The sequence below is a fragment of the Balaenoptera borealis genome (assembly GCF_965194805.1).
Source record: "Balaenoptera borealis genome assembly, chromosome: 10".
In the NCBI taxonomy this organism is placed as follows: Eukaryota; Metazoa; Chordata; class Mammalia; order Artiodactyla; family Balaenopteridae; genus Balaenoptera; species Balaenoptera borealis.
In genome coordinates this window covers 85,278,584-85,305,019 of record NC_138874.1, presented here as the reverse complement: position 1 = coordinate 85,305,019, position 26,436 = coordinate 85,278,584, and the positions used below count along the sequence as shown (strand labels likewise).

The 26,436-nt window shown below is 38.5% G+C and overlaps 2 protein-coding genes across 3 annotated transcripts in view; both read right to left on the bottom strand.

Moving 5' to 3' along the window:
- LOC309604779 (protein FRA10AC1) overlaps positions 1–19,152 on the bottom strand; it is a 39,533-nt gene extending 20,381 nt beyond the window's left edge. Inside the window, exons 1-8 of one of the 2 annotated variants that reach the window (XM_082339733.1) lie at positions 18,983–19,152; positions 18,811–18,880; positions 17,169–17,245; positions 15,732–15,827; positions 15,574–15,619; positions 11,989–12,065; positions 10,854–10,937; positions 10,176–10,260 (exon numbers count right to left, since the gene is read on the bottom strand). In XM_082339733.1, coding sequence (XP_082195859.1) covers positions 10,176–10,260; positions 10,854–10,937; positions 11,989–12,065; positions 15,574–15,619; positions 15,732–15,827; positions 17,169–17,245 — 465 coding nt within the window. In that variant the 5' untranslated portion in view covers positions 18,811–18,880; positions 18,983–19,152. The remainder of the gene's footprint in view (positions 1–10,175; positions 10,261–10,853; positions 10,938–11,988; positions 12,066–15,573; positions 15,620–15,731; positions 15,828–17,168; positions 17,246–18,810; positions 18,881–18,982) is intronic. The other variant, XM_082339734.1, reaches the window with a different exon arrangement.
- Positions 19,153–19,745: 593 nt separating this feature from the next.
- Positions 19,746–26,436, bottom strand: part of LOC309604781 (uncharacterized protein) — a 138,335-nt gene continuing 131,644 nt past the window's right edge. Inside the window, exon 10 of the mRNA XM_082339738.1 lies at positions 19,746–26,073. The gene's annotated coding sequence lies outside the window, so the exon portion shown is untranslated. The remainder of the gene's footprint in view (positions 26,074–26,436) is intronic.

Here is a 26,436-nt window from a genome sequence, read left to right as displayed (position 1 = left end):
TGTTGTAATTAAGAAAGATAATTCAGATGAAGCGTTCAATGCCTGGTTAACTTTGCTTATTTTTATTTTATTTTTTAATCATCTATTATTTGAATTAGGCAATTTTGTATTTTAAATGCAAATGAGGGCTCAAAATATTTCAAAATATTCTAACTGAAAATAAAATAAAATCCCCCAGTCTAGGAAAAAAAGAAATAAAAAATTCAAAATAACTCTGTATTTAATTCTATTTTTAAGCCCATACATTTATGTGAGGATTGTTTGTCATCTAACAGATGTTGGAATGTCTACTGAAGCACAGTCAAATGTGTACAGCAACAGTTCCCAAACTTTTTCTTTCATTCATTAATCTATTCACCAATTATTAAGCAACTACTTACTGGGCTTGGCACTCTGCTGAGAGTATAAAGTGATTATTAAAATAAGTGTCTGTCACCAAGAAGGTTATAATCTTATGATGGACAAGAAATGTAACAAACAACTACAATATGTCCTACTAGTTAAAGACTGCATAGAGGTTTTGCCTCAATTATGTTTTTCTATTCTTTCCTGACAAATATTCCTGTTGATATGTTGGATTAAACACTTGAATTACTCAGGGTGTGGTGCTTAGCCTCCTTTTCTTCTCACTCTACCCTCTAGAACAAGGAGGTCACACATGCAAGCAATAAGAGGGAAGTATCCTGACTTCCTGACAACACAAAGTTCCATGATCATCCACTTGGACTTTTATGTGAAAGGAAAACAAACTTGTAGTTCATTTAAGCCACTGTTATTTGGGACTGCTTGCTGGTCCCTGTAGCTGCATCTTACCCTAACTGATACAATGATCCAACCAAATTCTCAATGATGAAAGGGAAAAAGCAACAAAGAAGGAAATGGGGGTGTGAAACAAAGGCTGGAATTCACTAAAAATGCCCTAAGTATCTACTATATATATTAGGCACTTGGCTAGGAGCTTGTTAATTAAAAATGAATAAAACACTGTCTTTGTGTAAGTAAAACTATGAGAAAATGCATAGTAGCAAGAAAGTCAGCAGCATTACTCTTTCTCCAAAATAGTATGCCAAAAAAAACAATCATTATCTTTGCCAAGAAGATCCCCCTGGTATGTGTGGAGCAGGATATGGGAAATCTCTGTACCTTTCCCTCAATTTTGCCGTGAACTTAAAACTGCTCTAAAAAACAGCCTTAAGAAAAAGATGTCCCTCTCTCCATATTTCCTATTTCTCTAGGATCTATACTCAAAACCTGCAAGTCATATGTGATTTCTTACTTGCACTTACCCTGGTATCTAACTAACTCATCATGTTCTAGTAGAAAAACACAACTTGTTTCAAGATTATGCACTTTATTTTATTTATTTAAATTATTTATTATTATTTATTTTTGGGAAGTCCCTATGCACTATAAAGTATGATTTCCAGTAATATACTGTGTTTTTATAAATGGGGAATATAAATATTTAACTATTATTTATGTCCACTTTCTTCCCTCAACTATAGTTTTTTTTTTGAGGGCAGACACCATGCTTTAAACCCATAGCACCAAGCCCAGTCCTCTATAAATACTGGAAAACAATCAACAAACGAACCAGGGTTGAAAAAGTTTTGTTATGTGCTCCTTGAAAGACTTATACTTCACCCTCAACTTGCAGTATAATACCTTCAAGTAACTCCAACTGCTGTGGTGCTTTTTGGATTCAATACAGTCAATAACTATTAGCGAGATGAGAGCTAGTTTACAAGAAACTGAGGATGTTTTGGGGATACACCAAGCGCTGGGGTTTGTAAACAAGGTTATAAAAATGCACACTACTACTATCTATAAGAATATTGTGAAGCAACCCACATATTAAAGGCACTAGTGAAAAATTATTAAACCAATTATGGTTCTGAGATTTAACTATTTAAATGAAAAGAAATCCTTAGGATAAACAAATCTAAGATAGCTTTTTAGGGACTTCCCTGGTGGCGCAGTGGTTAAGAATCCACCTGCTGATGCAAGGGACACGGGTTTGAGGCCTGGTCCGGGAAGATCCCACGTGCCACGGAGCAACTAAGCCCATGTGCACAACTACTGAGCCTGTGCTCTAGAGCCCGAGAGCTGCAACTACTGAAGCCCACGCACCTAGAGCCTGTGCTCCGCAACAAGAGAAGCCACTGCAAGGAGAAGCCTGCACACCGCAACAAAGAGCAGCTCCCGCTCACCGCAACTAGAGAAAGCCTGTGCACAGCAACGAAGACCCAAAGCAGCCAAAAATAAATAAATTAATTTTTTTTAAAAAAAGCTTTTTAAATAGGTTGTCTTTCTTAATACAAACGCACACTATCCAAAACATACAGATTTATGCAACATCCCTTCCCCTCCCATTTCAAACTGAGATCATTTGTTTCTGGGTCAATTTATCTATCAGTAGCTAAAAATGTGAAAAATGAGATAGGAATAAAAATCATCCTAGAGGAGGCGATCAAAATGGCAGAGAGACATGGAGCTCACCTCCTCCCACAAATACAACAAAAATACATCTACTCATAGAACAATTCTCAGAGAATACCTACTGAAAGCTTAAAGATCCTATATAACCAGAGATGCAAGAAAGATCCCCACATAACTGGGGAAGACAAAGGGAACAGGGAGAAGAAGAGGAATTGGGATGAGACCTACACCCCTGGTAGGGAGCTGTGAAAAAGGAAAGGTCCCCTCACCCTGGGAACCTCCTTCACCAGCTGGGAGGTCTGCTGGGACAGATAGGGAGCTTCAGAGGCTCGAGAGAAGAGCACGGGAGCTGGCCTGCAGCCCTACAGGGTAAAGAAAGACCAGTATAGATGATCCCCGCCATGTAGCTGCACTTCCTAGCCAGAGACACGTGCCTGAAGTGCACAGCAACTGGGTGGTGAAACTTGGGCTTCAGTGGACACACCTGGGGAGAGGACTTGGTTTGGCTGCGTGGAGACAGCCTGAAGCGCCAGGAGTGTGGCCTGGGCCAAAACCGGGGGTGTGCACAGGAAAGAGAGTGCTTCTGCCATAGCAGCCTCATTATCAGCATGCTTGCAATGGGGCATAGCTCCGGCCACTGCGGGTTTTGCAAACTCTGTGGATGCGCACACGTGGAGGCAGGGCTGAAATCTGAGCCAATTACCGGAGCTCCCACAGTGGGCACACCTTCAGTAGGTTTTCGCATCAGTGGCTTTGTGAGCATGCATACGTGCCTAAGGGACCTCCAAGCCGATTACCGGTGCTCCCACAGAGGAACCAGACACCGAAGGCAGTGCCAACAACAGTGATCTTTGTGGGTGTGTGCACCAGGTGGCAGGCAGCATCAGAGTTGCATGTCCCAGCGGACAGCTACTGGGGAAGAATACACAGCAGCTCCTTTCCCAGAGAGAGTGCTCCAGTCCCACCTACCTCACACTGCAGCTTAGAACCTGACCTGGGGGCTTCTACTCTTACAACTGGGGAGCAGACCCTGCCCCTGACAGGGCTGTGACAACCGCAGAGCAAAGAGGAGGTTCTGCCCAACATCCAACGCAGGCTCTGATCACAACACCACCAAACACACTGCCAGCACGGGGACAAGGGCCAACACACCCTGAGAAAAGATATGGCAAGAATCCTACCAAAAACAACCCTTGCACCAAGAATACTGGACTCCCACAGTCTACACAGGGTTGCTCTGACATAAAAACAGCCACAGTAGATAACTGTTTCTCCTAAATTCATAGAGTCAAAGAAATGTAAGTAAAATGAAAAAACAAAGGAACTATTTCCAATTAAAAGAACAAGAGAAATCCCCTGAAAGAACAATGAAACAGACTTCTCCAGCCTACCAGACCCCAAGCTCAAAAAGGAGGTAATAAAAATGCTGAAGGAATTAAGAAAGACTATTGATAGAAATGCAGATCACCATAACAAGGAACTAGAAACTATAAAGAGGAGCCAATCAAAATTAGACAACCCAATTGCCAAGATGAAAACCAAGCTAAAGGCAATAAATAGCAAACTAAATAAGGTAGAAAAATGAATAAGTGATCTGGAAGACAGAATAATGGAAATCACCCAATCAGAACAGCAGACAGAAAGACAAATGAAAAAAAAAAAAAAATGAAAGCAACATATGAGATTATGGGATAATATAAAGCACGCCAATCTATGCATAAAAGGAATCCCAGAAGAAGAAAGAGGAAAGGGAATCAAAAATTTATTTGAAGAAATTATGGCTGAAAACTTCCCAAACCTAAAGAAGGAAACAGATATCCAGATACAGGAAGCACAGAGGGTCCCAAACGGACCTACTCCAAGACGTCATAATGATAATGGCAAAAGCTAGAGAGGATTCTAAAGGCAGCAAGATAAAAACAAAGAGTCAAAAAAAAAAAAAAAAAAAAAGAGTCAGTTACAAGGGAACCGCCATAAGGGTATCAGTTGATTTCTCTACAGAAACTTTGCATGCCAGAAGGGAGTGGCAAGATACATTTAAAGTCCTGAAAGGGAAAAACCTGCAACCTATGATACCCTACCCAGCAAGATTATCATTAAGCATGGAAGGAGAGAGAAAGAATTTCTCAAAGAAAAAATAAAAGAATACAGCAACACTAAACCTACTCTAAAAGAAATACTAAAAGGTGTTCTCTAAATAGAAAAGAAGCAGGAATCTATAAGAAATGGAAAATCACAATAGGAAAGGTAAATATATAAAAAGATTGACGACCACTTAAATTAGGCAGTACATAGATTAAAAAAACAATCAAAAAATTCTGTGAAAGCGATTATAATCACAATGAACAGCAAAAAGATAAACATGAAGATGAGAAACAGGGCATCAAAATTGCAAAATGTGGAGGAAGGGAGTAAGAAAATGTAGATCTTTTAGAAAGTGTTTGACCTGATATGACCACCAGTCTAAAGCAAGTAGATAGAGTTATGGGTTAACATACTTGAAAACCAGGGTAACCACAAATCAAAAACATACAACAGATTCACAAAAACCAAAATGAAAGGAATTCAAGCATAATACAAAAGAAAACCATCAAAGCACAAAAGGAAAAACAAAAAGAAGAAAGGAACAAAGAAATACAAAATCAACAGGAAAACAAGGTTTAAAATGGCAATAAATACACTTATCAATAATTACTTTAAGAGTCAATGGACTAAAAACATTGATCAAAAGACACAGAGTGGCAGATTGGATAATAAAACAAGAACCTATAATATGCTGCCTATGGGAGACCCACTTTAGGGCTAAAGACACATATAGATTGAAAGTGAGGAGATGGAAAAAGATATTTCACGCAAATGGAAATGACAAGAAAGCGAGGGTAGCAATTCTCATACCAGACTTTAAAACAAAGGCCATAAAGAAAGACGAAGAAGGACACTATATAATGATAAAAGGATCAATACAAGAAGAGGATATCACACTGGTTAACATATACACACCCAATATAGGAGCACCTAGATACATAAAACAAATAATAACAGACATAAAGGGAGAAACTGATGGGAATACAATAATAGTAGGAGACTTTTAACACCTCACTCACATCAATGGACAGATCTTCCAGACAGAAAAGCAATAAGGCAACAGAGATCCCAAATGACACAACAGAACAGTTAGACTTAATTGAAATCTACAGGATACTACATCCAAATAAAGCAGAAAACACATACTTTTCAAGCACACATGGAACATTCTTTAGGATAGACCACATACTAGGACACAAAACAAGGCTCAACAAATTTAAGAGGACAGAAATTATTTCAAGCATCTTTTCTGACCACAACTACATGAAACTAGAAATCAACCACAGAAAGAGAAACGAGGAAAAAAACTATTACATGGAGATGAAACAACATGCTACTAAAAACCAATGGGTCAACAATGAAATCAAAGAGGAAATAAAAAATATCTTGAGACAACAACAATGAAAACACAACCATACAAAATCTACGGGATGCAGCAAAAGCAGTCCTTAGAGGGAAGTTCACGGCGATACAGGCCTTCCTCAAAAAACAAGAAAACTCACAAATAAATAACCTAACCTACCACCTAAAAGAATTAGAAAAAGAAGAGCAAATAAAACCTAAAGTCATCAGAAGGAAGGAAATAATAAAGATCAGAGAAGAAATAAATAAAATAAAGATTAAAAAACAACAGAAAAATCAATAATACCATGAGCTGGTTTTTTGAACAGATAAACAAAATCAACAAACTTCTGGCCAGGCTCACCAAGAAGAAAAGAGAGAGGACCCAAATAAATAAAATAAGAAATGAAAGGGAGAAATAATAACCGACACTATAGAAATACAAAAAATCATAAGAAGATATTATGAACAGTTATATGCCAACAAAATGGACTACTTAGAAGAAATGGACAAGTTTCTAGAAATAGCCTGTAAAAACTGAATCAAGAAGAAACAGATGATTTGAACAGATCTATCACTAGAAGTGAAATAGAATCTGTAATTTAAAAAATTCCCTGCAAACAAAAGTCCAGGACTGGATGGCTTCACTGGGGAATTGCACCAAACATACCGAGAAGAACTCATACTGATCCTTCTCAAACTCTCCCAAAAGACTGAAGAGGCGGGAACACTCCCAAAGCCATCCTATGAAGCCACCTATCACCCTGACACCAAAACCAGACAAAGACACTAACAAAAAAGAAAATTACAGGACAATATCTTTGATGAATATAGATGCAAAAATCCTCAACAAATATTAGCAAACCAAATCCAACAATCCATAAAAAGGTCATACACCATAATTAAGTTGGGTTCATTCCAGGGTCACAAGAATAGTTCAACATATGCAAATCAATCAATCTGATATATCACATCAACAAAAGACAAAAACCACATGATCATCTCAATAGATGTAGAAAAAGCATTTGATACAATTCAATATCCATTCATGATTAAAATCTCTCACCAAAGTGGGTATAGAGGGAACCCACTTAGCCAACATAATACTAAATGGTGAAAAGCTGAAAGCCTTCCTGCTAAAATCTGGAACAAAACAAGGATGTCCACTCTCACCACTTCTACTCAACACAGTATTGGAATTCCTAGCCACAGCAGTCCGATGAGAAAAAATAAAAGGTATCCAAATTGGAAGGGAAAAGGTAAAATTGTCATTTTGTGCAGATTACATGATACCCTATACAGAAAACCCTAAAGACTCTGCACAAAAACTACTAGAACTGATAAATGAATTCAGCAAGGTAGCAGAATACAATGTTAATATACAGAAATCTGCTGCATTTCTTCATACTAACAATGAAATATCAGAAAGAGAAAGTAAAATAAATTCCCACTTAAAATTGCATCCAAAAAAAAGAAAAATATCTAGGAATAAACCTAATCAAGGAGGTGAAAGACTTATATGCTGAGAACTATAAAACATTGATAAAGGAAACAGAAGATGATTCAATGAAATCGGAGGATAGCCCATGCTCTTGCACTGGAAGACTTAATATAGTTAAAATGGCCATACTACCCAAAGCAATCTACAGATTAATGTGATCCCTATCAAATAACCCATGACATTTTTCACAGAACTAGAATAAATAATCCTAAAATTTATATGTAATCACAAAAGACCCAGAATTGCCAAAGTAATCCTGAGGAAAAAGAACAAAGCTGGAGGCATAACCCTTCCAGACTTCAGAAAATACTATAAAGCCACAGCAATCAAAACAGCATGGTTCTGGCACAAAACAGACACACAGATCAATGGAACAGAACAGAGAGCCCAGAGATAAACCCACACACTATGGTCAATTAATCTTCGACAAAGGAGGCGAGAATATACAATGGAGAAAAGACAGTCAGTCTCTTTAACAAGTGGTATTGGGAAAGCTGGACAGCCACATGTGAATCAATGAAGTTAGAACACACTCTAACACCATACACAAAAATAAACTAAAAATGGCTTAAAGACTTTAATATAAGACATGACACCATAAAACTCCTTGAAGAGAACATATAGGCAAAACGTTCTCTGACATAAATCGTAGCAATATTTTCTTAGGTCAGTCTCACAAGGCAAAAGAAATAAAAGCAAAAATAAACAAATGGGACCTATGAAACTTAAAAGCTTTTGCATAGCAAAGGAAACCATGAACAAAATGAAAAGACAACCTATGGAATGGGAGAAAATATTTGCAAATTATGAGACCAACAAGGGCTTAATTTCCAAAATGTACAAACAGCTCACACAGCTCAATATAAAAAAACCCAAAAAACTCAATCAAAAAATGGGCAGAAGACCTAAATAGACATTTCTCCAAAGTAGACATCCAGATGGCCAACAGGCATATGAAAAGATGCTCAACATTGCTAGTTATTAGAGAAATGCAAATCAAAACTACAATGAGATATCACCTCACACCAGTCAGAATGGCTATCATCAAAAAGTATACAAATAATAAATGCTGGAGAAGGTGTGGAGAAAAGGGAACCCTCCTACACTGTTGTTGGGAATGTAAATTGGTGCAGTCACTGTGGAAAAACAGTATGGAGTATGGAGGTTCCTTAAAAAACTAAAAATAAAGTTACTATATGATCCAGCAATGCCACTCCTGGGCATGTATCTGGAAAAGACGACAACTCTAATTCAAAAAAGATACACACACCCCAACGTTCACAGCAGCACTATTTACAATAGCCAAGACATGGAAGCAACCTAAATGTCCGTCGACAGATGAATGGATAAAGAAGATATGGTATATATATACAACGGAATATTACTTAGCCATAAAAAAGAATGAAATAATGCCATTTGCAGCAACATAGATGGACCTAGAAATGATCATACTAAGTAAAACAGACAGAGAAAGACAAGTATTATACGATATCACTTATAGGCGGATATCTAAAAATAGTACAAATGAACTTATTTATAAAACAGAAACAGACTCACAGACACAGAAAACAAATGTATGGTTACCAAAGGGGAATATGGGGGAAGGGATAAATTATGAGTATGAGATTACAGATACGCAATACCATATATAATATAAACAACAAGGATTTACTGGGTAGCACAGGGAACTATATTTAATATCTTGTAATAACCTATGATGGAAAAGAATCGAAAAAAGGGAAAAAATATATATAACCAAATCACTTTGCTATACACCTGAAACACAACATTGTAAATCAACTCTACTTCTATTTTTTTTAAATCCCTTTAATATTAACTAAAATAGGACTTCCCTGGTGGCGCAGTGGTTAAGAATCCGCCTGCCAATGCAGGGGACATGGGTTCGATCCCTAGTCCAGGAAGATTCCACATGCTGCGGAGCAACTAAGCCCATGCGCCACAACTACCGAGCCTGCGCTCTAGAGCCTGTGCGCCACAACTACTGAGCCCGCATGCCACAACTACTGAAGCCCATGCACCCTAGAGCTTGCGCACCGCAACTACTGAGCTCACGCACTGCAACTACTGAAGCCCATGTGCTCTAGGGCCCATGTGCCGCAACTACTGAGCCTGCATGCTGCAACTACTGAAGCCCGTGCGCCTAGAGCCCATGCTCTGCAACAAGAGAAGCCACCGCAATGAGAAGCCTGTGCACCGCAACGAAGAGTAGCCCCCACTCGCCACAACTAGAGAAAGCCTGCATGCAGCAACGAAGACCCAATGCAGCCAAAAATAAATAAAATTAATTAAAAAAATATTAACTAAAGTAAGATGTAAAGCGGGAAGGGAAATTTGCCATTACTAATTGGCACTGATAAGAGCTAATTTTACTAGAATAGACATTTACATAACAGAAGATGTGCATCTGCCTCTTTATATGGTAATCCATTTAAAAAAAAAGCCTATCAATTTCAAACATCATTTGTGAAAGAAGACATCATTCAAAGGGTCAAATCATAACGACTAGAGGCTCTGGATTAGAGTCAGGATAAAACAAGATTCAGTAGCCACCTGTGTTTCATTTTAGACTTTTCATGTCTCATCTCACAAAGAGGCACCCTTGACTTCGGGGCCCTTTGTAAATTCCACAGCTATCAAGGTTAAATGGTCCAATTGATACTTCATAGATGGAGGACAACTTAGAATTGAATTAGCATCTCAAAAGAATAATACAGGGCATAATAGTATATTAAAAAGTAATACTGTATGTGAATAAGAACCTTCTTCTATAAATATTTGGAAGGCATACCTTATTTTCTTTGTATCTGGTGAGATCTGCTACGCAGTATTCCTTGAATAATTTATCATAGTATTTCTTTGCAAGTCTCTTCTCCCTAGATTCATTAAAAAAATATAAATCTTACACATTTAGAAATTCAACCATTGTTTGCTACTTGGAGGCAATGTCAAATAAATAACGCATACGATATAAACATTAATGTTTTAAAAGAGGTCTATTACTTACATGTGCATAGAATATCTGAATATTAACTATTAATAGTGGGTCTCTAGGGAGGGAAGCTGGAAGACTAATAGTCAAAGATGAGAAGGAGACTGACTCTTCACTTTTTACCCTCTGTAATGTTTGAATTTTTAAAACCATTTTCAGGTTTTACGTTTTCCCAAAATATTTTTAAAATTTAAAAAGAAGCATACTACAAGACAACAAATAATATTGTAAAAATTTTATAAATTATTTTTTAAAGACAAAGTCAAGCAATGAGAAGTCAGTTAAAATTGTTAAAAATTACCAAAAGAATCAAACCAGATTCAATAATCTGAGGCACGGTTTTATGTTCTCGATTCAGAACTGTCCCATGCAGGGGCCAAATGCTTTGGACAGGTGACAAAACAAGAAAACACTCAGGGAGCAGGAGAGACAGGACTATAGCATTTGATGCATTATGTCTCACACGTGTACAATTACCAATTCATGTCCATTTCATCCTCCTCATTCCATAGGAATCTGTGATTTTCTCGTATAACATCCATGTCTATCCTGTCATTTTCCCTGAAAAATAAAACAATTTCAAATTCAATATGAAAACAAAATTAGTCAAATTTAAGTTAAACAGTGTGTGAGATTTTTGAGCACCTGAATAAAAATAAGATACACAAAGACAGTTTTATATGTATGTATATATATTTATAAAAAGTATTTCAGTATTTTCAAAAGGCAGTTATAAACAGTGCTGCTACAGAAACAAATAGATAAGGAATCCACCCATCTCTAGCGCTGGTTCAATTATACAAAGGGTGCTAAATTACCAAAACTAGGATGAGAAATCTGAATAAACACTAAATGGATAAGGAAGATGAATGAAAATAAGTTTCAGAATCTAAAATAAGTAACATCATCCTATTGTGATCTAATTTTAAAAATATATAAAGAATTTTTCCACACCTCATTTTACTACAGCTTCCTAGGAAGACTGAGTAAGGAAGGAAGAGAACTGAAGGAGATGATTTTTCAAGATGATAACAGATTGGGGACAGAACAAGGGATTGTTGAGAAATACAGGCTAAATTCAGAGGAGAGCTAAGTTTGTGGCTGATGAGCTGGTATAAAGTTTTTCAGGGCACTATCAACTCAGAAAATCGTTAAGTAAAGAGAAAAAAACCCACACAAAACCTAGAGGCTCTGACAGAAGAGTCTCAGATATAAGAAGGAATTTCATGTGTGGGAAATAATTAGAGTGAGGTCTCTTGTTTGCCCTATCTTTTAAAAAGCAATCCCAAACCTGAGGTCTAAAAAGTTCATTATTTCAAAGATCCTTGTGGGCGAAAAAAAAAAAATCACTGCATAATCAGGCACGTGAGTATTCCTCACATAATCCTGTTATTGCCAGGATCAGCAGGCTGCCTGAGGCCTGTTGCCAGAGAAATGGGGTTCATGATGAGTTGCTTAGCTAGAAGCTTCGAATGGCCTCTCCACCTTATAACAACAAAACTGGAATGGAAAGCAGGAGAAAATGACAGAATCAGAAGATACAGTAGCTGTGAGTCTTCAAAGACACCCATACCTACCTCCCATTATGTAAAATAAACTTTATGACACTTACCCCAATCGCCTGAAGTCTTCTTTTTTGCCACCATAGTATAAAATATAGTCATTTACAAACTTTGTATGCCTTTGATACTGAAATGCAAAAAATTAAGGATTTTACTTGTTCAGGAGTAGTTGGGTATCAATGACATATTACTGAGTAGGGAAAAAAAAAGCATAGTATGAGTCTATTTCGTTTTTTAAAAATACACAAATATATGCTATCCATGCTTATAAATTAAAAAAAGATCTAAAAGGATAAATATTAAACTGTTAAGACTGAACATGGTACAGTAGAGGGGCTTTCACTTTCTAATGAATACTCTATATTGTTTTGAACATTTTCAAGCAATAACTCTCTGGGGAGAAGGACAGCTTCCTATATACAGCCTCACACCACCACTCATTTTAATCATCAAAATATGAAAAACAAATTATAGTTTCTAAAGTTAAAGGTGAGGAGTAGAATTTTTCTTCATTATAAAATATAATTTAGCTATTTCAGTAACAATAAAGCCTCCAAAATAGAAGATGTAACTTTTATTAAATTAAATCCTAACATGAGGCTTTCAAAAAGAAGTAAATATAAGAAATCACGTTATTTTTTTATACTCTCTTTTAATATTCAAAGAAACTACAGTCATGTTTATTTTCAGTGCAATACAACAAGACACATGAGCATTTTACTTGTTTTAAAAAGCTCTATGGTACTCTCTCTAGAGCTGAACACACACATAACAGAACTGACATAATATTGTCTGTGACTACAGCCTATTATATTAAAGACAAACAGTTATTTAATTGATCACAATGTGTTCTAACAGAATAGCGAATCAAAACGTAATTCTGAAACGAGCAACAAAGCAATTAACATTTCAGAAAAGAAAAAAGAGAAAAGCCAGATACCCAGAGATCTGGGTTCTAGCTCTTGGTCTATCACAAACTGGTCATGTGACACCGGCAAGTCACTTAAATCTTTCAAGAGCTCAAGTCAGCAAACTTTTCCTGTAAATAGTAAATATGCAGGCCATACGGTCTCTGTTAAAACTACTCAACTCTGCCACTTTAGCATGAAAGTAGGCACAGATAACACCTAAATGAATGAGCACAGCTGTGTTCCAATAAAACTTTTATTTACAAAAACAGGTGGTAGGTGGGACTTTGCTTCCTGGAAGATGGAGCAAAGATGTACAGTTGATCCCTGAACAGGGTGGACAGAACACCCACCCTCCTCATTGTCCAAAACCTGCACATAATGTATAATCAGCCCTCTGCATCTGTAGATTCAACCAACTGCAGATCGTTAGTACTACAGTAAAATAAATACCCATATTTACACAAGTAATACAGTAAAATAAAAATCCTTGTGTAAGTGGACCCTCACAGTTCAAACCCTGTGTTTTTCAAGGGTCAACTGCACTTCTCCCTATTCCTCCCACTGAGAACTAAAAACCTTGGAAATTATATATAAAACAAACATAAGAAGACTCTGAAAGGTAGAGAGAAGAAGGCAGACTAGCTATGGACCTCAGGACCCATGGTATGACATGGTCCTGAGTTCCCCAGGTTTTCTTTTTGCTTAATAAATGCCAGACTTGGAGGTGAAGAAGCTGGATAGCTGGAAATACCTACAAGCAGAGACAAAAGAAGTCCCAACAAAAGTCTGTTCCCTCTAACAAAATAATCAGGAGAGAGGCAGCCTAACAGGAAAGATAACTTTTAGGCAGTAACTACTCTATTCCAGCCAAACACTCCAGAAAATCTATGGCCCCACCTCCAGCCATGCAAGAAAAGGGGATCTAGACTTTCACCCTCACCAGGCTGTAACTAGATGCCCTAACACCCCCAACTGAGTGGTGTAATAGGAGAAGGAGTAGATGTTGAAATGCTAAAGGAGCAGCAGCAGATGAGATCCATGGGAAAGCTAAGCTATTGGGTTAGGAGATAAGAGGAATAAATAAATTGGTGACAAAAGAACTTCTATAACTTAAAGAAAAGGATCAGGAACAATAAAGTGAAAGTGGTGACCACAGGATAGTGGGTATACCTAATTGACATCGTCCCCTTCTCCCTATCCTGACCACAGTAATAAATACCCAGAAATACTTCACTCTCCAATATTCCCGACAGTAATATGGATGACCAGTGGTAGCGGCTTATGTAATAAGCCACAGTCTTACCAAAACATTGAGCTGAGAGATGGCTATCACAGAGAAACAAGGTATAACTTAAAGACAGCCCCAATTCATGCCTGAAAGCTGAAGCCACAGCAGGCCTGAGACAGTCCACAAACAGACCTATTTTTTTTTTCATTTTTATTTTTTCTAACATCTTTACTGGAATATAATTGCTTTACAATGTTCTGTTAGTTTCTGCTGTATAACAAAGTGAATAAGCTATATGTATACATATATCCCCATATCCCCTCCCTCTTGCGTCTCCCTCCCACCCTCCCTATCCCACCCCTCTAGGTGGTCACAAAGCACCGAGCTGGTCTCCCTGTGCTATGCAGCTGCTTCTCACTAGCTAGCTATTTTACATTTGGTAGTGTATATATGTCCATGCCACTCTCTCACTTTGTCCCAGCTTACCCTTCCCCCAGCCCATGTCCTCAAGTCCATTCTCTAGTCTGTGTCTTTATTCCTGTCCTGCCCCTACGTTCATCAGAACCTTTTTTTTTTTTAGATTCCATATATATGTGTTAGCATACGGTATTTGTTTTTCTCTTTCTCACTTACTTCACTCTGTATGACAGACTCTAGGTCCATCCACCTCACTACAAATAACTCAATTTTGTTTCTTTTTATGGCTGAGTGATATTCCATTGTATATATGGGCCACATCTTCTTTATCCATTCATCTGTCAATGGACACTTAGGTTGCTTCCATGTCCTGGCTATTGTAAACAGTGCTGCAATGAACATTGTGGTACATGACTCTTTTTGAATTATGGTTTTGTCAGGGCATATGCCCAGGAGTGGGATTGCTGGGTCATATGGTAATTCTATTTTTAGTTTTTTAAGGAACCTCCATGGTGGCTGTATTAATTTACATTCCCACCAACAGTGCAAGAGGGTTCCCTTTTCTCCACACCCTCTCCAGCATTTATTGTTTGTAGATTTTTTGATGATGGCCATTCTGACCAGTGCGAGGTGATACCTCATTGTGGTTTTGATTTGCATTTCTTTAATGATCAAACAGACCTATTATTAAACACAGTTTTACCAAGACATTAAATAGCCAAGAACCAGGTAGGAAAAGAGTAAGAGTTAAAATGAGACTGAAGATAATAGTATAAAAATGAGAAATGTTGACAGCTTGACAAAAATCGATTGGAAAAAATACCTGCAAGTACATGGACTTTGTAAACCTATTTATAGAAGATTAGTAATATGTTTTTTATTATTTTTTGCCTCTAAATCTTTCTTATATATTAGTAAAAGAGAACTGTACTCAGAAGTATAAATGGCAAAATTCCATATCAATAAACATTTATCTTTAAATATAAAATTTACGTCTATCTGACTTCACAAGATTTTATGAAATAAAATAGATTTAAAAAATTGTATTATTCACAAAATCTAGAAATATAAAAGGATACAGCATCCATAGCTATGAGATGAAACCTTCTATTTCTTGCTTCTTCCCTGTTAAGAAAAATTTTATTTTAAGCAAATTCAAATGTCTATATTTAATTAATATAATCAAATCACCAACATCTCAAACCAAAAAAAAGTAATGTACATTGAAGTACCATACCTATCCAGCAATTCTGCTGCAACTTGTTTATGGACCACCTTTCCATGTTTTTCCTTCTGAAATGGCTTTTTGAGCAGTAAATCATCTTCAACTGTCCTGGTTTGTTAAGAAGAAAAATTATTAGAAGAGTTCATTTTTCTCAGAGTGTTTCCTATTTCTTTATTATTTTCATAATTGGAACATGTTTTAAAGAATTCAACTCTTAAAGACTCACTGATCTTTAATGAGATATTTTACATCTCCTTTAATAGCTTAATTAATATCTTAACTTTATTTAATACCTATAAAATGGAGAAGACGAGACTAACAAATGCATGGGTTCTGGTGTCACACCACCTGGGGTCCTTGGTTCAAATTTTGGCTCTGTCATTAATTATCTTGATCTTAAATTACTTAATCTTTTTGTGCCACAATTTCCTTGTTTGTAAAGTAGAGATAACAAAGCTTTCAGTAACTGATAACATGGAAAAAGAAGGGCTGATTATAGATGATATATAGACTATAGGTGATCAGCCCTAGTTACGTAAATAGATATAATCCTAGAGCACACAAGACTATCCAACTAGATTGGCTCAAATTCTATTCTTACAAAGTAATATTTTTGAATGAAAAACCTTGAAAATGTAAAGCATTTTAATTTCATTTCATTACATAAAAATGTAATTTATTATATAATTATTTCTATTCTTTTGGTTATCCATGAAGACTGAGTACCCAACAAAAATGTTCAGTCCCAACTAGTATGCTTATATATTGTTTTCAGTGTCAAATAATAAACCAACTTTTATAAGTTTGGTTAACATGAATCAGTCAACCACTCCTAAGTTAATGGAATAAAATCAAGTTTCTAAGCACTGAAGGCTGAAAACAATGCCCCTCCCTAAACACAGGCACTCCACCACGATATGGCCTCCTTGTAAGGCTCAGGCTTTATCTGCTAACAGTTCTTACCTCTTCCATTCAATAAAGACTTCCATGAACTCCTTCCTCTGGCCACTTAGTCTGCTCATTCACAAAATCCTAAGAATTGTGCTGCATCACAATCTCATCCTCCACAGTAACCTCATTTTGAAGTCAAGTACTAGCAAAGGGACAACCAACCAAGCCCCTTCTTAGCTATGACAGTTGCAGGTAGGGTCCTTGACAGTTGAATGAAAAATAGATGCAACAGAGAAATCTAAGAGCTTTAACTGATTTCCTTTTTTTCCTTATGCTTCCCTTTCCATAAATCCCTTCACAGTATAAACATTACTTTATCTTTTACATAACTGTTCTCAAATTTTTGAGTCAATTCATTATAGTTTAATAAACAAAAATTCATTCAGTAGAGCATCATTGTCTTCACATGTAAACACAATGCAAAAACTTTAAATATTATTTATACCTCATCTCAATTTAGAAAGGATCGGAAACATAGATCAATAAAAAATTACTTACTTTTTTTTCCTTTTGCTAGATTCTCCACAGTGTTCATCATCACTAAAATCAGAGTCATAGCCTCCATGACCATGCATCTGTAAAGAAGTACAGTCAGTTACTTAGAACCTAAATTGCCCATAGTTCAGGAAACAGAATAGTTCAAAAATAACTTATCTTTAAAAGCCACAACAGCTTTAAAGGATTGTGGTGGGCATAACAGGGGTTATCTAGCCATCTAAACCTTTCAATCACTTTGAAGTAACAAACTTACCCTTCAGAAAATGAATCAATGTCTTTCACTTCAATTACCAACAAGGGAGATTACTCTTTGACCTTTCCATTTAAAACCAGGTCTAGAAGCTGCCATGTCATTGCATACAAGGTTCAGCAATGCTTTACTTTTATTTGATTCAGAGTAATAACGGTTGCTGGTATTTATCAACTTTGTCCAGACATTATGCTAGGTTCTTTACAAACACTGCTTCTAATTCTGCAAGTTAGGAACTATTACCTTCATTTTAGAGATGAAGAAATCAAGGACAAAGTAAATCAATTATACAAAGCAAATATGTAGCTAAGCAGATCTGCTTGATTCTTAAGCCCATGATCTCAACTACTACAAACTGACTCTCTGGAATATGCTAACATTTTCATTACTGTATTCCATTAGACTTAATGGATTTGTGAACAGTACAGGATCAATTGATAAAAATTTCCTATCTTCTTTCAACATACGTGAAGATTTCCTTTTTCTTTGAAACAGTTTCTTCAAGGTAAACCACCTTGTCCTTTGTTCTAGATAACTTTATCTTGTTCCTATTCACTTTTAAATCAAAATTCTTAGAAATACTGAAAGATCTCAACTGTCACTCAGTTGTGTTAGAAAGCAGCTCCTGGTTTCAGCATTACCTAGAATTTGGGATATACATTAACGGCAGATGGATGGATTACTTGACTGTATCTGCTAAATAAGGTGGCTACATCAAACAATCTTTAAATCCTATGAGTCTGTGATCTTCATAATTCCATTTTCAAACTTACGTGTATGGGTGTATATCTCTCTTCCCTGCCCCACAGAGTTCGAGAGAGGCCGGCCCTAGCCAAGGCTGAGGCGAAGGTTTAGGCCACTTTCAACTCTACCCTCACTAAGACACACCTGGATCTCACACCTTTTTACCATGTCAACTCCTTACTTCTGCTGTTTTATCACATCTGTTCAAACCATACCAGCCTCTCACTCCTTGTCTTATGTCCTCACTTCCTTCACATCCTGATGGGGGACAACCATTGTGGGTAGCTTAGAGATAAGCTCTGGGGTCAGCCTGCCAGAACGCAAATCCTGGCTCTGCATCAAAGACGTTTCAGGTCTTTCTTTGGGCACGCTCCTTAACCTCTAGGAGCCTGTTTCCCCCTCCATAAAGGGAGGCTAATGAAAGTACCGGTATCACAAAACTGGGCATTAAATGAGTTACCGCATATAAAGAGTTTTAGAACAACATCTGGTACAGTAAAACTCTCCCAATTTTAACTACTATTACCGTCATGATGTTCCTACACCCTGGGACACCACCTCCTACCCTTGTTCCCCCTGTCTCGTTTGTTTCTCATCCATCCCATACCCATCTGAACTCAGTAGTTGCATTAAAAAGTTCTCACTCACTTCAGGCTACGAATCAACTGACAAGAACCAAGAGAAATTCGAGAAGGGAGACGCGGGGTGTCTTCTGAATCTGTCATTAAAAAAAAAAAAAATCAACTAGTAGCATACATATGAGGAACAAGTTTCGAGATCCTTCTCCCCGACCCCAAACACTCATGGCCCTCTCACACACCCCTTCCCCTCCTCTGCCAAGTGCTCCCGCTGAGTCGTTGTTCCCTCCTCTGCCCGCGTCTGCAGCGACGACGCACGGCCTGAACGAGCCGCTGCGGCACCAGACCCGTCGCCCCGGCTGCGTAGCCTCGCCACTGTCGCCACCACTGCCAGAGCCACAACGGCCGCCGCCGCCGCCGCCGCCGCCGCCGCCGCGCGCTCCCCGCCTCTCCCTACGGGTCCCAGCTGGGCGCTGCTTCCGGTCCGGCTCTGCCGCGCGTCTCACTTAAATGACACCGTTCCCGGGCGCGCCGACTTTGTGTTACAGCCAAAACAGCCCCGGGAAACAAAGGCCGAGGGAGAACAGGGCCGGGAGGGAAGGTGGAGGTTCCCAGCTTTCCCGAAGTCGCCGCGCTCGGTTTTTTCCTGAGCCTTCTTCCATTACCCTCTGGGAAGCCCAACATCTAATCTCGTGTGGCACAGCTCATACTAAGCCCACGCCCCTCGTTTGAAAATTTACTTCGTTTTAGAAAAAACCCTGCCTGAATATCACTTGCCGTCCTCTTTCTAGTAACCTTAGAAACGCCTCCTCGGAGCAACGTCGCTGAGCGTCTCAGTCTCCGATCTGCCTCTCCTCCCTCTGCCCCCCTCCCCCCAATAAAACAGTTCTCATAATTAGAACAAAAATAGCTTTCCATCGCTTCACCACCCACACAGTAGATGCCATTCCAAATGCAGTGCTGGTGGCAGAGGAGCTCATCGAAGATGCGAGGAGAGGCTGAAGAGGGAATAGGGGCGATTTCACAGGGTCGCGAATCCTCTGCAGCCAAGTGACTTGGCACAGGTGAAAAGAGAGCCACAATAGTTACTAAAAAAAAAAAAGAAAGAAAGAAAAGAAAAAGAAAGAAGGAAAGAAAAGAAAAAAAGTGCAGGCAGGAAAAGTTAAATTATTTTAAGCTCTGCCAGGTTCTCCCTGTGTTTTACCTTTTCTAAATTATGATGCCCCATTCTGCTTTACAGCCTAGTTACTGGGTTCGTGTCTTGTCTCCCTCCGGCTGATGCTATTCATCTTTGCTTCCTCCTCGGTACCCAAAACGGTTCCCTGGAAATCACAAGCGCTAATTAAATATTTGTTGAATTGAACTGGCACGCCACTGACTTTCACAGCGGGCTCATTTTAGTGAAAACCTTAGCACGTAACACTCATTTTACATCTTTTGCACCAAACAGTAGATAACAATATCTACCAGTTCAAGCCCTCCTTCTACCCCTGACAGTAAATTACAGATACAACCTGCTTTACCCAATGCAGTAAATATGATCCTTAAAAATCTGTAAGTTAAATTATTGTAAATTCAATTATTTCAAAATGCAATCAGATTAACCTTCCGTTAAAAACGTTTATTAAAATATTTAAAGCAGTAGGAAGCCTCACGATTTAACATTATACTATATTGAATTATTTTGTCAAGCAGTTCCTTTTTTAGTAAATATCTAAAATAGCTATTCTGTTCTTTTATTTATTATCGATAAAACCAAACACACTTGTACCTGGTATTCAATTTCCTTTCTACCAATATGTGACCTTTAATAGCATTTTCTACCATTTTTGATATATTTTGTCTGTTGCTTCATTTTCCTCTTACAACAAGCCTGTGCTGCATGCAGTGTTATTAGCCCCATTTTGCATGTAAGAAATAGAAGCACAGAACTCGGAGCCACAGGCCTGGTGAGGGTCTAGAAACTGGGAATACTTGTTTCTCTACAAGACCCTGTTTTCTCTCTGTGGCTCTCTCTCTGTCAAATTCTTTCTTTTTAAATTTACATATCTATTTGTTTTTATTTTGACTGCGTTGGGTCTTTGTTGCTGCGCGCGGGTTTTCTCCAGTTGAGGCTAGCAGGGGCTACTCTTCCTTGCGGTGTGCGGACTTCTCATTGCAGTGGCTTCTCTTGTTGCAGAGCACGGGCTCTAGGCACATGGGCTTCAGTAGTTGTGGCACACGGGCTCAGTAGTTGTGGTTCACGGGCTCGAGAGCGCAGGCTCAGTAGTTGTGGCACACGGGCTTAGTTGCTCCGTGGCATGTGGGATCTTCCTGGACAAGGGCTTGAACCCGTGTCCCCTGGCATTGGCAGGCAGATTCTTAACCACTGTGCCACCAGGGAAGCCCCATATTCTTTCTTTCTCTCTCTCTTTTTAACTCATCAACTGTGTGAGAAATAGCTTCTGGTCCTAACATTTTAAGAATTTCAGATCTGTTGCTACCAGATCATTCAGCCAAAGATTTGCATTTCTCCTTTTGAGGCAGCAGTTATTGAAAGAGAGAAAATAGAAAATATATGTTAGGGATAGATCACATGATCTGAACTAAAAATAATTAATACAGGCTAGACAACCTACCTGATCAGGAAATCTCAAGTTAGCAATTACTGCTCAACAACTATAAAAACTGCAAATATTTATTAGGGGCCTGCTCTGGACAGAGCACTGTCATTATCATCAGGGTTACAAATATGTAAAAGTCACTCCTTACTCTCAAAGGTTGACTAGTAAGAAAGAACGAATATGTAGAAAAAAATAATTCTATCATATATGAAGTGCCTGGTAAATGGCACAGCTTTACTGAGATACATTGACATACAACATTGCATAAGTTTAAGGTGTACAATGTGTTGAATTGATACACTTACATATTGCAAAATGATTACCACCATGGTGTTAGCTAACACCTCCATCACTTCACATATATACTATTACATTTTTGTGGTGAAAACATTTAAAATATACTCTCTTAGCAACTTTCACATATATAATACAGTATTATCTGTAATCACCATGCTGTACACTTCAGATCCCCAACTTATTCATCTTATAACTGGAAGTTTGTCTGTTTGACCAACATTTCTCCATTCAGTCTCCCAACCCTCCCAGCCCCTGGTAACAACCATCCTAGACTGTTTCTGTGAATTTGAATTTTTGGACTTAACGTATAGGTGATATTATACAGTAGCTGTCTTTCTCTGATTTATCACAATTAGCATAATGCCCTCAAGGGCATTTACCAGCTTCCCGATCTATAAAATGTTCTATTTTAGTGAATATGAAAATTTACATGGACACCAATCTTACATAACTCAAAGCAACAAAATACTACGATAGGTATGTGGTGGGGGTGAGGGAAGTTGGTCCCCACTCCACTCCATCACCCTCCTCTCACACACACACCCTTATTCCCCGCCACCCTTCCCGCCCCCAGAAAAAAAAATGCTGCTCTGGGAAACAGTATAATAAAGAACTCCACTTCAAAATCAGCCAGACCCACAATCAAGTTAGGTTTCTGTCACTTACTAGCTAGGAGATCTTGGGCAAGTTTTTAAATGAGTAAGTCTTTATCTCTTCAACTATAAAATGGAGATAATAGTAATAACTATCTCATAGTGGGTTATGAGATTTAAAACGAAACAATGCAGCTAAAATGCCTAGAATGTTCATAATAAGAATATAATAAATGCTACTTGAGGAAAGTAGCATTTCTTGAGGAAATTCTTGTGATTTAGTTTAACAATTAACTTCTTCTTGAGTATGGCCTAGAAACAGATCCACACTTATATAATCCTATGATTAATGGCATAGGTTTAAGTATGGACTTCTCAATAAATAGTTCTGAGCCAATTTAAGATTACGGTAAAAAAAAAAAAACAAACCTCAATTCCTAACTTGATTCACACCATACATATTAGTCACCTTCAAAGAAAACACAGGAAAACCTCTTCGTGATATTCCATGATCTCTTCATTAGGGCAGGAGAAATTTTCTTAGATAGGACACACAAAGGGCTAACCATAAAAGACAAAAATAAATTACCGACTTCGGTTCATTTAAAAGACTTTATTAAAAAATGAAAAGTTAAGGGGAATTCCCTGGTGGTCCTGTGGTTAAGACTCCATGCTTCCACTGCAGGGGGCATGGGTCCGATGCCTGGTCAGGGAGCTAAGATCCCACATGCCACACATGGTGGCCAAAAAAAAAGAAAAAAATTTAGTCACAGAGTGGGAGAAAATATTGCAGTAGACACATTTAACAAATTGTCAGATTATATGAAGAACTTTAAAAATAAGTAAAAGGCAGAAACCCAATAGAAAAATTAGCTAAAGACTTGAATAGGCAGTTCACAAAAAAGATGTCCAAATAGCCAATGAACATAAAACAAAGGGCTTGTCTTCACTAGTTATCAGAGAAATGAAAGTTAAGAACACAATGCACACCATTACACACCTACAAGAATGGCTAACTGGAAAAGAAAGATCTAGTGCTGATGGAGATGTGGTATGACTATAACTCTTATATACTGCTGATGGGAGTGTAAATTGGTACAATCACCTTGGAAAAGGTGTTCAATAGTATCTGCTAATGCTGAATGTGGGTATATTCTATGTCTTATATATTCCACTCCTCAGAATATCTTCAACAGAAAAGTGAACATATATTCATCAAAAGACCTGAATTAGAAAGCACTAGCACTATTTATAAGTCAAAAACTGGAAGCAACCCAAATGTTCAGCAGCATTAGAATAGTTTAATAAATTATGACTTATTCACACAATGGAATACTATACAGCAATAAAAACAGACAAACTACAACTATATGCATTAGAATAGATGAATCTCATCAATGTAATGCTGAACAAAAGAAGCATTGTATATGCAAAAGAATACATATGACACAATCCTATTCATATAAAAGACAAAAGGAAAAGTAATCTATCTGTGACAAGTCAGGATAATGATGTCCCTGGTGGGTATAGAGGAGGTGACTGGAAGGGGGCACAAGGTCATGGCGGGACAGGGCTTCTGGGGAAATGGTAATATTCTGTTTCTCTTTTTTCTTTTTTTTTTTTAATTTATTTATTTTTGGCTGCGTTGGCTCTTCCTTGCTGCGTGCGTGCTTTCTCCAGTTGCGGCGAGCAGGGGCCACTCTTAGTTGCAGTGCGTGGGCTTCTCATTGCGGTGGCTTCTCTTGTTGCGGAGCACAGGCTCTAGGCACGCAGGCGTCCGTAGTTGTGGCTCGCGGGCTCTAGAGCGCAGGCTCAGTAGTTGTGGTGCACGGGCTTCATTGCTCCGCAGCGTGTGGGATCTTCCCAGACCAGGGCTCGAACCCCTGTCCCCTGCATTGGCAGGTAGACTCCCAACCACTGCGCCACCAGGGAAGCCCAATATTCTGTTTCTTGACCCTGGCATTCACTACATGAGTGGTTCATTTCTACCTATGATTTGTGTACTTTTATGTATGTATGCTGTGCTTCAATAAAGAATTTACATTTACAAAATTTAACTGTTCCTAGAGGCTTTTATAACTTTGACTCTAATTGATCAATGGGAGTGTTGGTGATTAAAGCGATTTCAGGCATGGCAGAATAAGTTAGGGAGTAGATAGGTGGGATTTCCTGGGGTCTCAGAATTCATGCCACATAAATGCTTGCATAGCCAAAGACAAATTTCCTGTAGGCACCAAGATGGAGGCAGACAGGGGCTCTGTAAGTGCTGAGAAAGACTCTAGTCAGCACCCAAAGGACTGACATTGCCCAGGCCTCGAACACTTGGCACGGTCAGCTGTACTTCCTGTACATTTATAAGCCAGGATCTGGCAGAAGCCAGCTCCACAACCTCCGTAGTACAGCTCAGCCCATGAACAGAGACACAATCTAATTGTTATCTTTTGCGATCTGGTCAGAGGTTGGTCACTCGCTTGTGTAAGTGCCTGGAAGAGGCAGCCAGAGCACGAACACTGTGGTTGGATGGACGCTGAGAAGCAAAGTGGAGAGACAGCAATATACCAGTTAGCCAAATGAATTGACTGTCATTTTTAGGCCTGCTCCCAGGAGGCGAGAACAGAGACAGGATGTCTATAAAATGCCTCTCTGAGGCAGTGGTGGAGAAGGAGCCTTGTGATTAAGAGATAGGGAGACACTTACCAGGTCAATGAGATGAGAAGCAGAGACCAGGAATACTAAATGTCACCGGAAAACTGATGCACTTATTTTTTGTCATATAATATCTGTGGGTATCAAGATTTCAGGCCTCATTCAGGAAACTGCAAAGTGGGGAGACATTATAATAATGAAAGATGTTGGCTGCTGTAACTCTGGATCCTTCTTCAAGGGCTGGCGGGGCCTATAATCATGGAAAAGACATAATTCCCCCCATCGAGGCTATAGAGGAGGAAAGAAAACCTCTATCCTTCTAAGTTCTTCTGGCTGGTCTAAGAATTAAATTGACATGAGACAGATTACCAGGAGAAAGTCAGATTTAATTACGTATGTACAGGGTTTCATAAGAATACATATCACACGATTTCACAGTTTGTGAACACAAGTTAACTGTGTAGAGAGCGTGTTGCATAGTCAAGTGAAACGTCCAGTGAAGTAGGTCTGTTGTGTATTTAAGGATACATATCATTATTATGTGGTCAGGCAACCAGATGTAAATAGTAAGCAATTTTCCTCAGTGATGCCTTAATTAACATATTCTCTGAAACTAAAACCTCTTTGACTAGCTGTTCTGATACTGAAGGTGATAATTGGTAGTAGGAAATGGAAACACTTAAACACAGAGGGATAAGCTAAATGACTGAATAGGTTCTGAGGAACAATGGTAAACAGGAGATGGAGGGCTCATACCTTTCCTTACTTCAGCCATATAAAAGCAACAGCACCCAAAGCAATACTGGGATCCATAAATAGAACTTTCTCAATGGCATACTTTATTGTCAGGAATTTTGTTCAATAGTATAGGAGGCATACAATAGAAATGCAGGCCAGGATTGTTAGAGCAATCCATTTTTCTAGAGAAGTTGGCAATCTGGATTTTTAGATTCAATATTCTGATTTTTAATATTGGCATCCAATTCAAGTTTAAAAATTAAAGCAAAACACCCTTTGGGCCAAAACACTTCTGTGAGCTGAACTCAGCCCATGGGAGGCAGATTTCCAAGGGGTAATCCTTCGACCTCAGGACTGCACCTTGGCAGTGGTGGTTTGCAAGCAGAGGTTCTGAGCCTGTTTTGGATGCATTCTTGAGAATAAAACAGACTCCTGGTAAGTCAGGCATGGACACTCCTTCAAGGAAGGAATCAAAAGACTTAAATAAACACTTGGGAAAGGGGGCTCACAGCCTGGTCACAGAAAGGGGTAATCTGTAAGTCCCTGGAGAGGAATATCTATGCCAACTGAGAGGCCCAGGGTGTCACCCCGACTGGGGGCATGGAACTCACATCCCAGCACACAGTGACAATGCTGAATTTTGCCTGAGCCCTTTGCTCCTGGAAAACAGGGCCAATTAAAGGAATTTCCCAGTTTTTGTGATCTGGAAGAGAGCTATTGCAAAGAACCACTCTTTCCCATATGACTTAGATAAGCCTCAGATGCTGCCTGTTTAACCTATGACAAAGCTACACACAGACCCCCGCAAATTCCCATTCT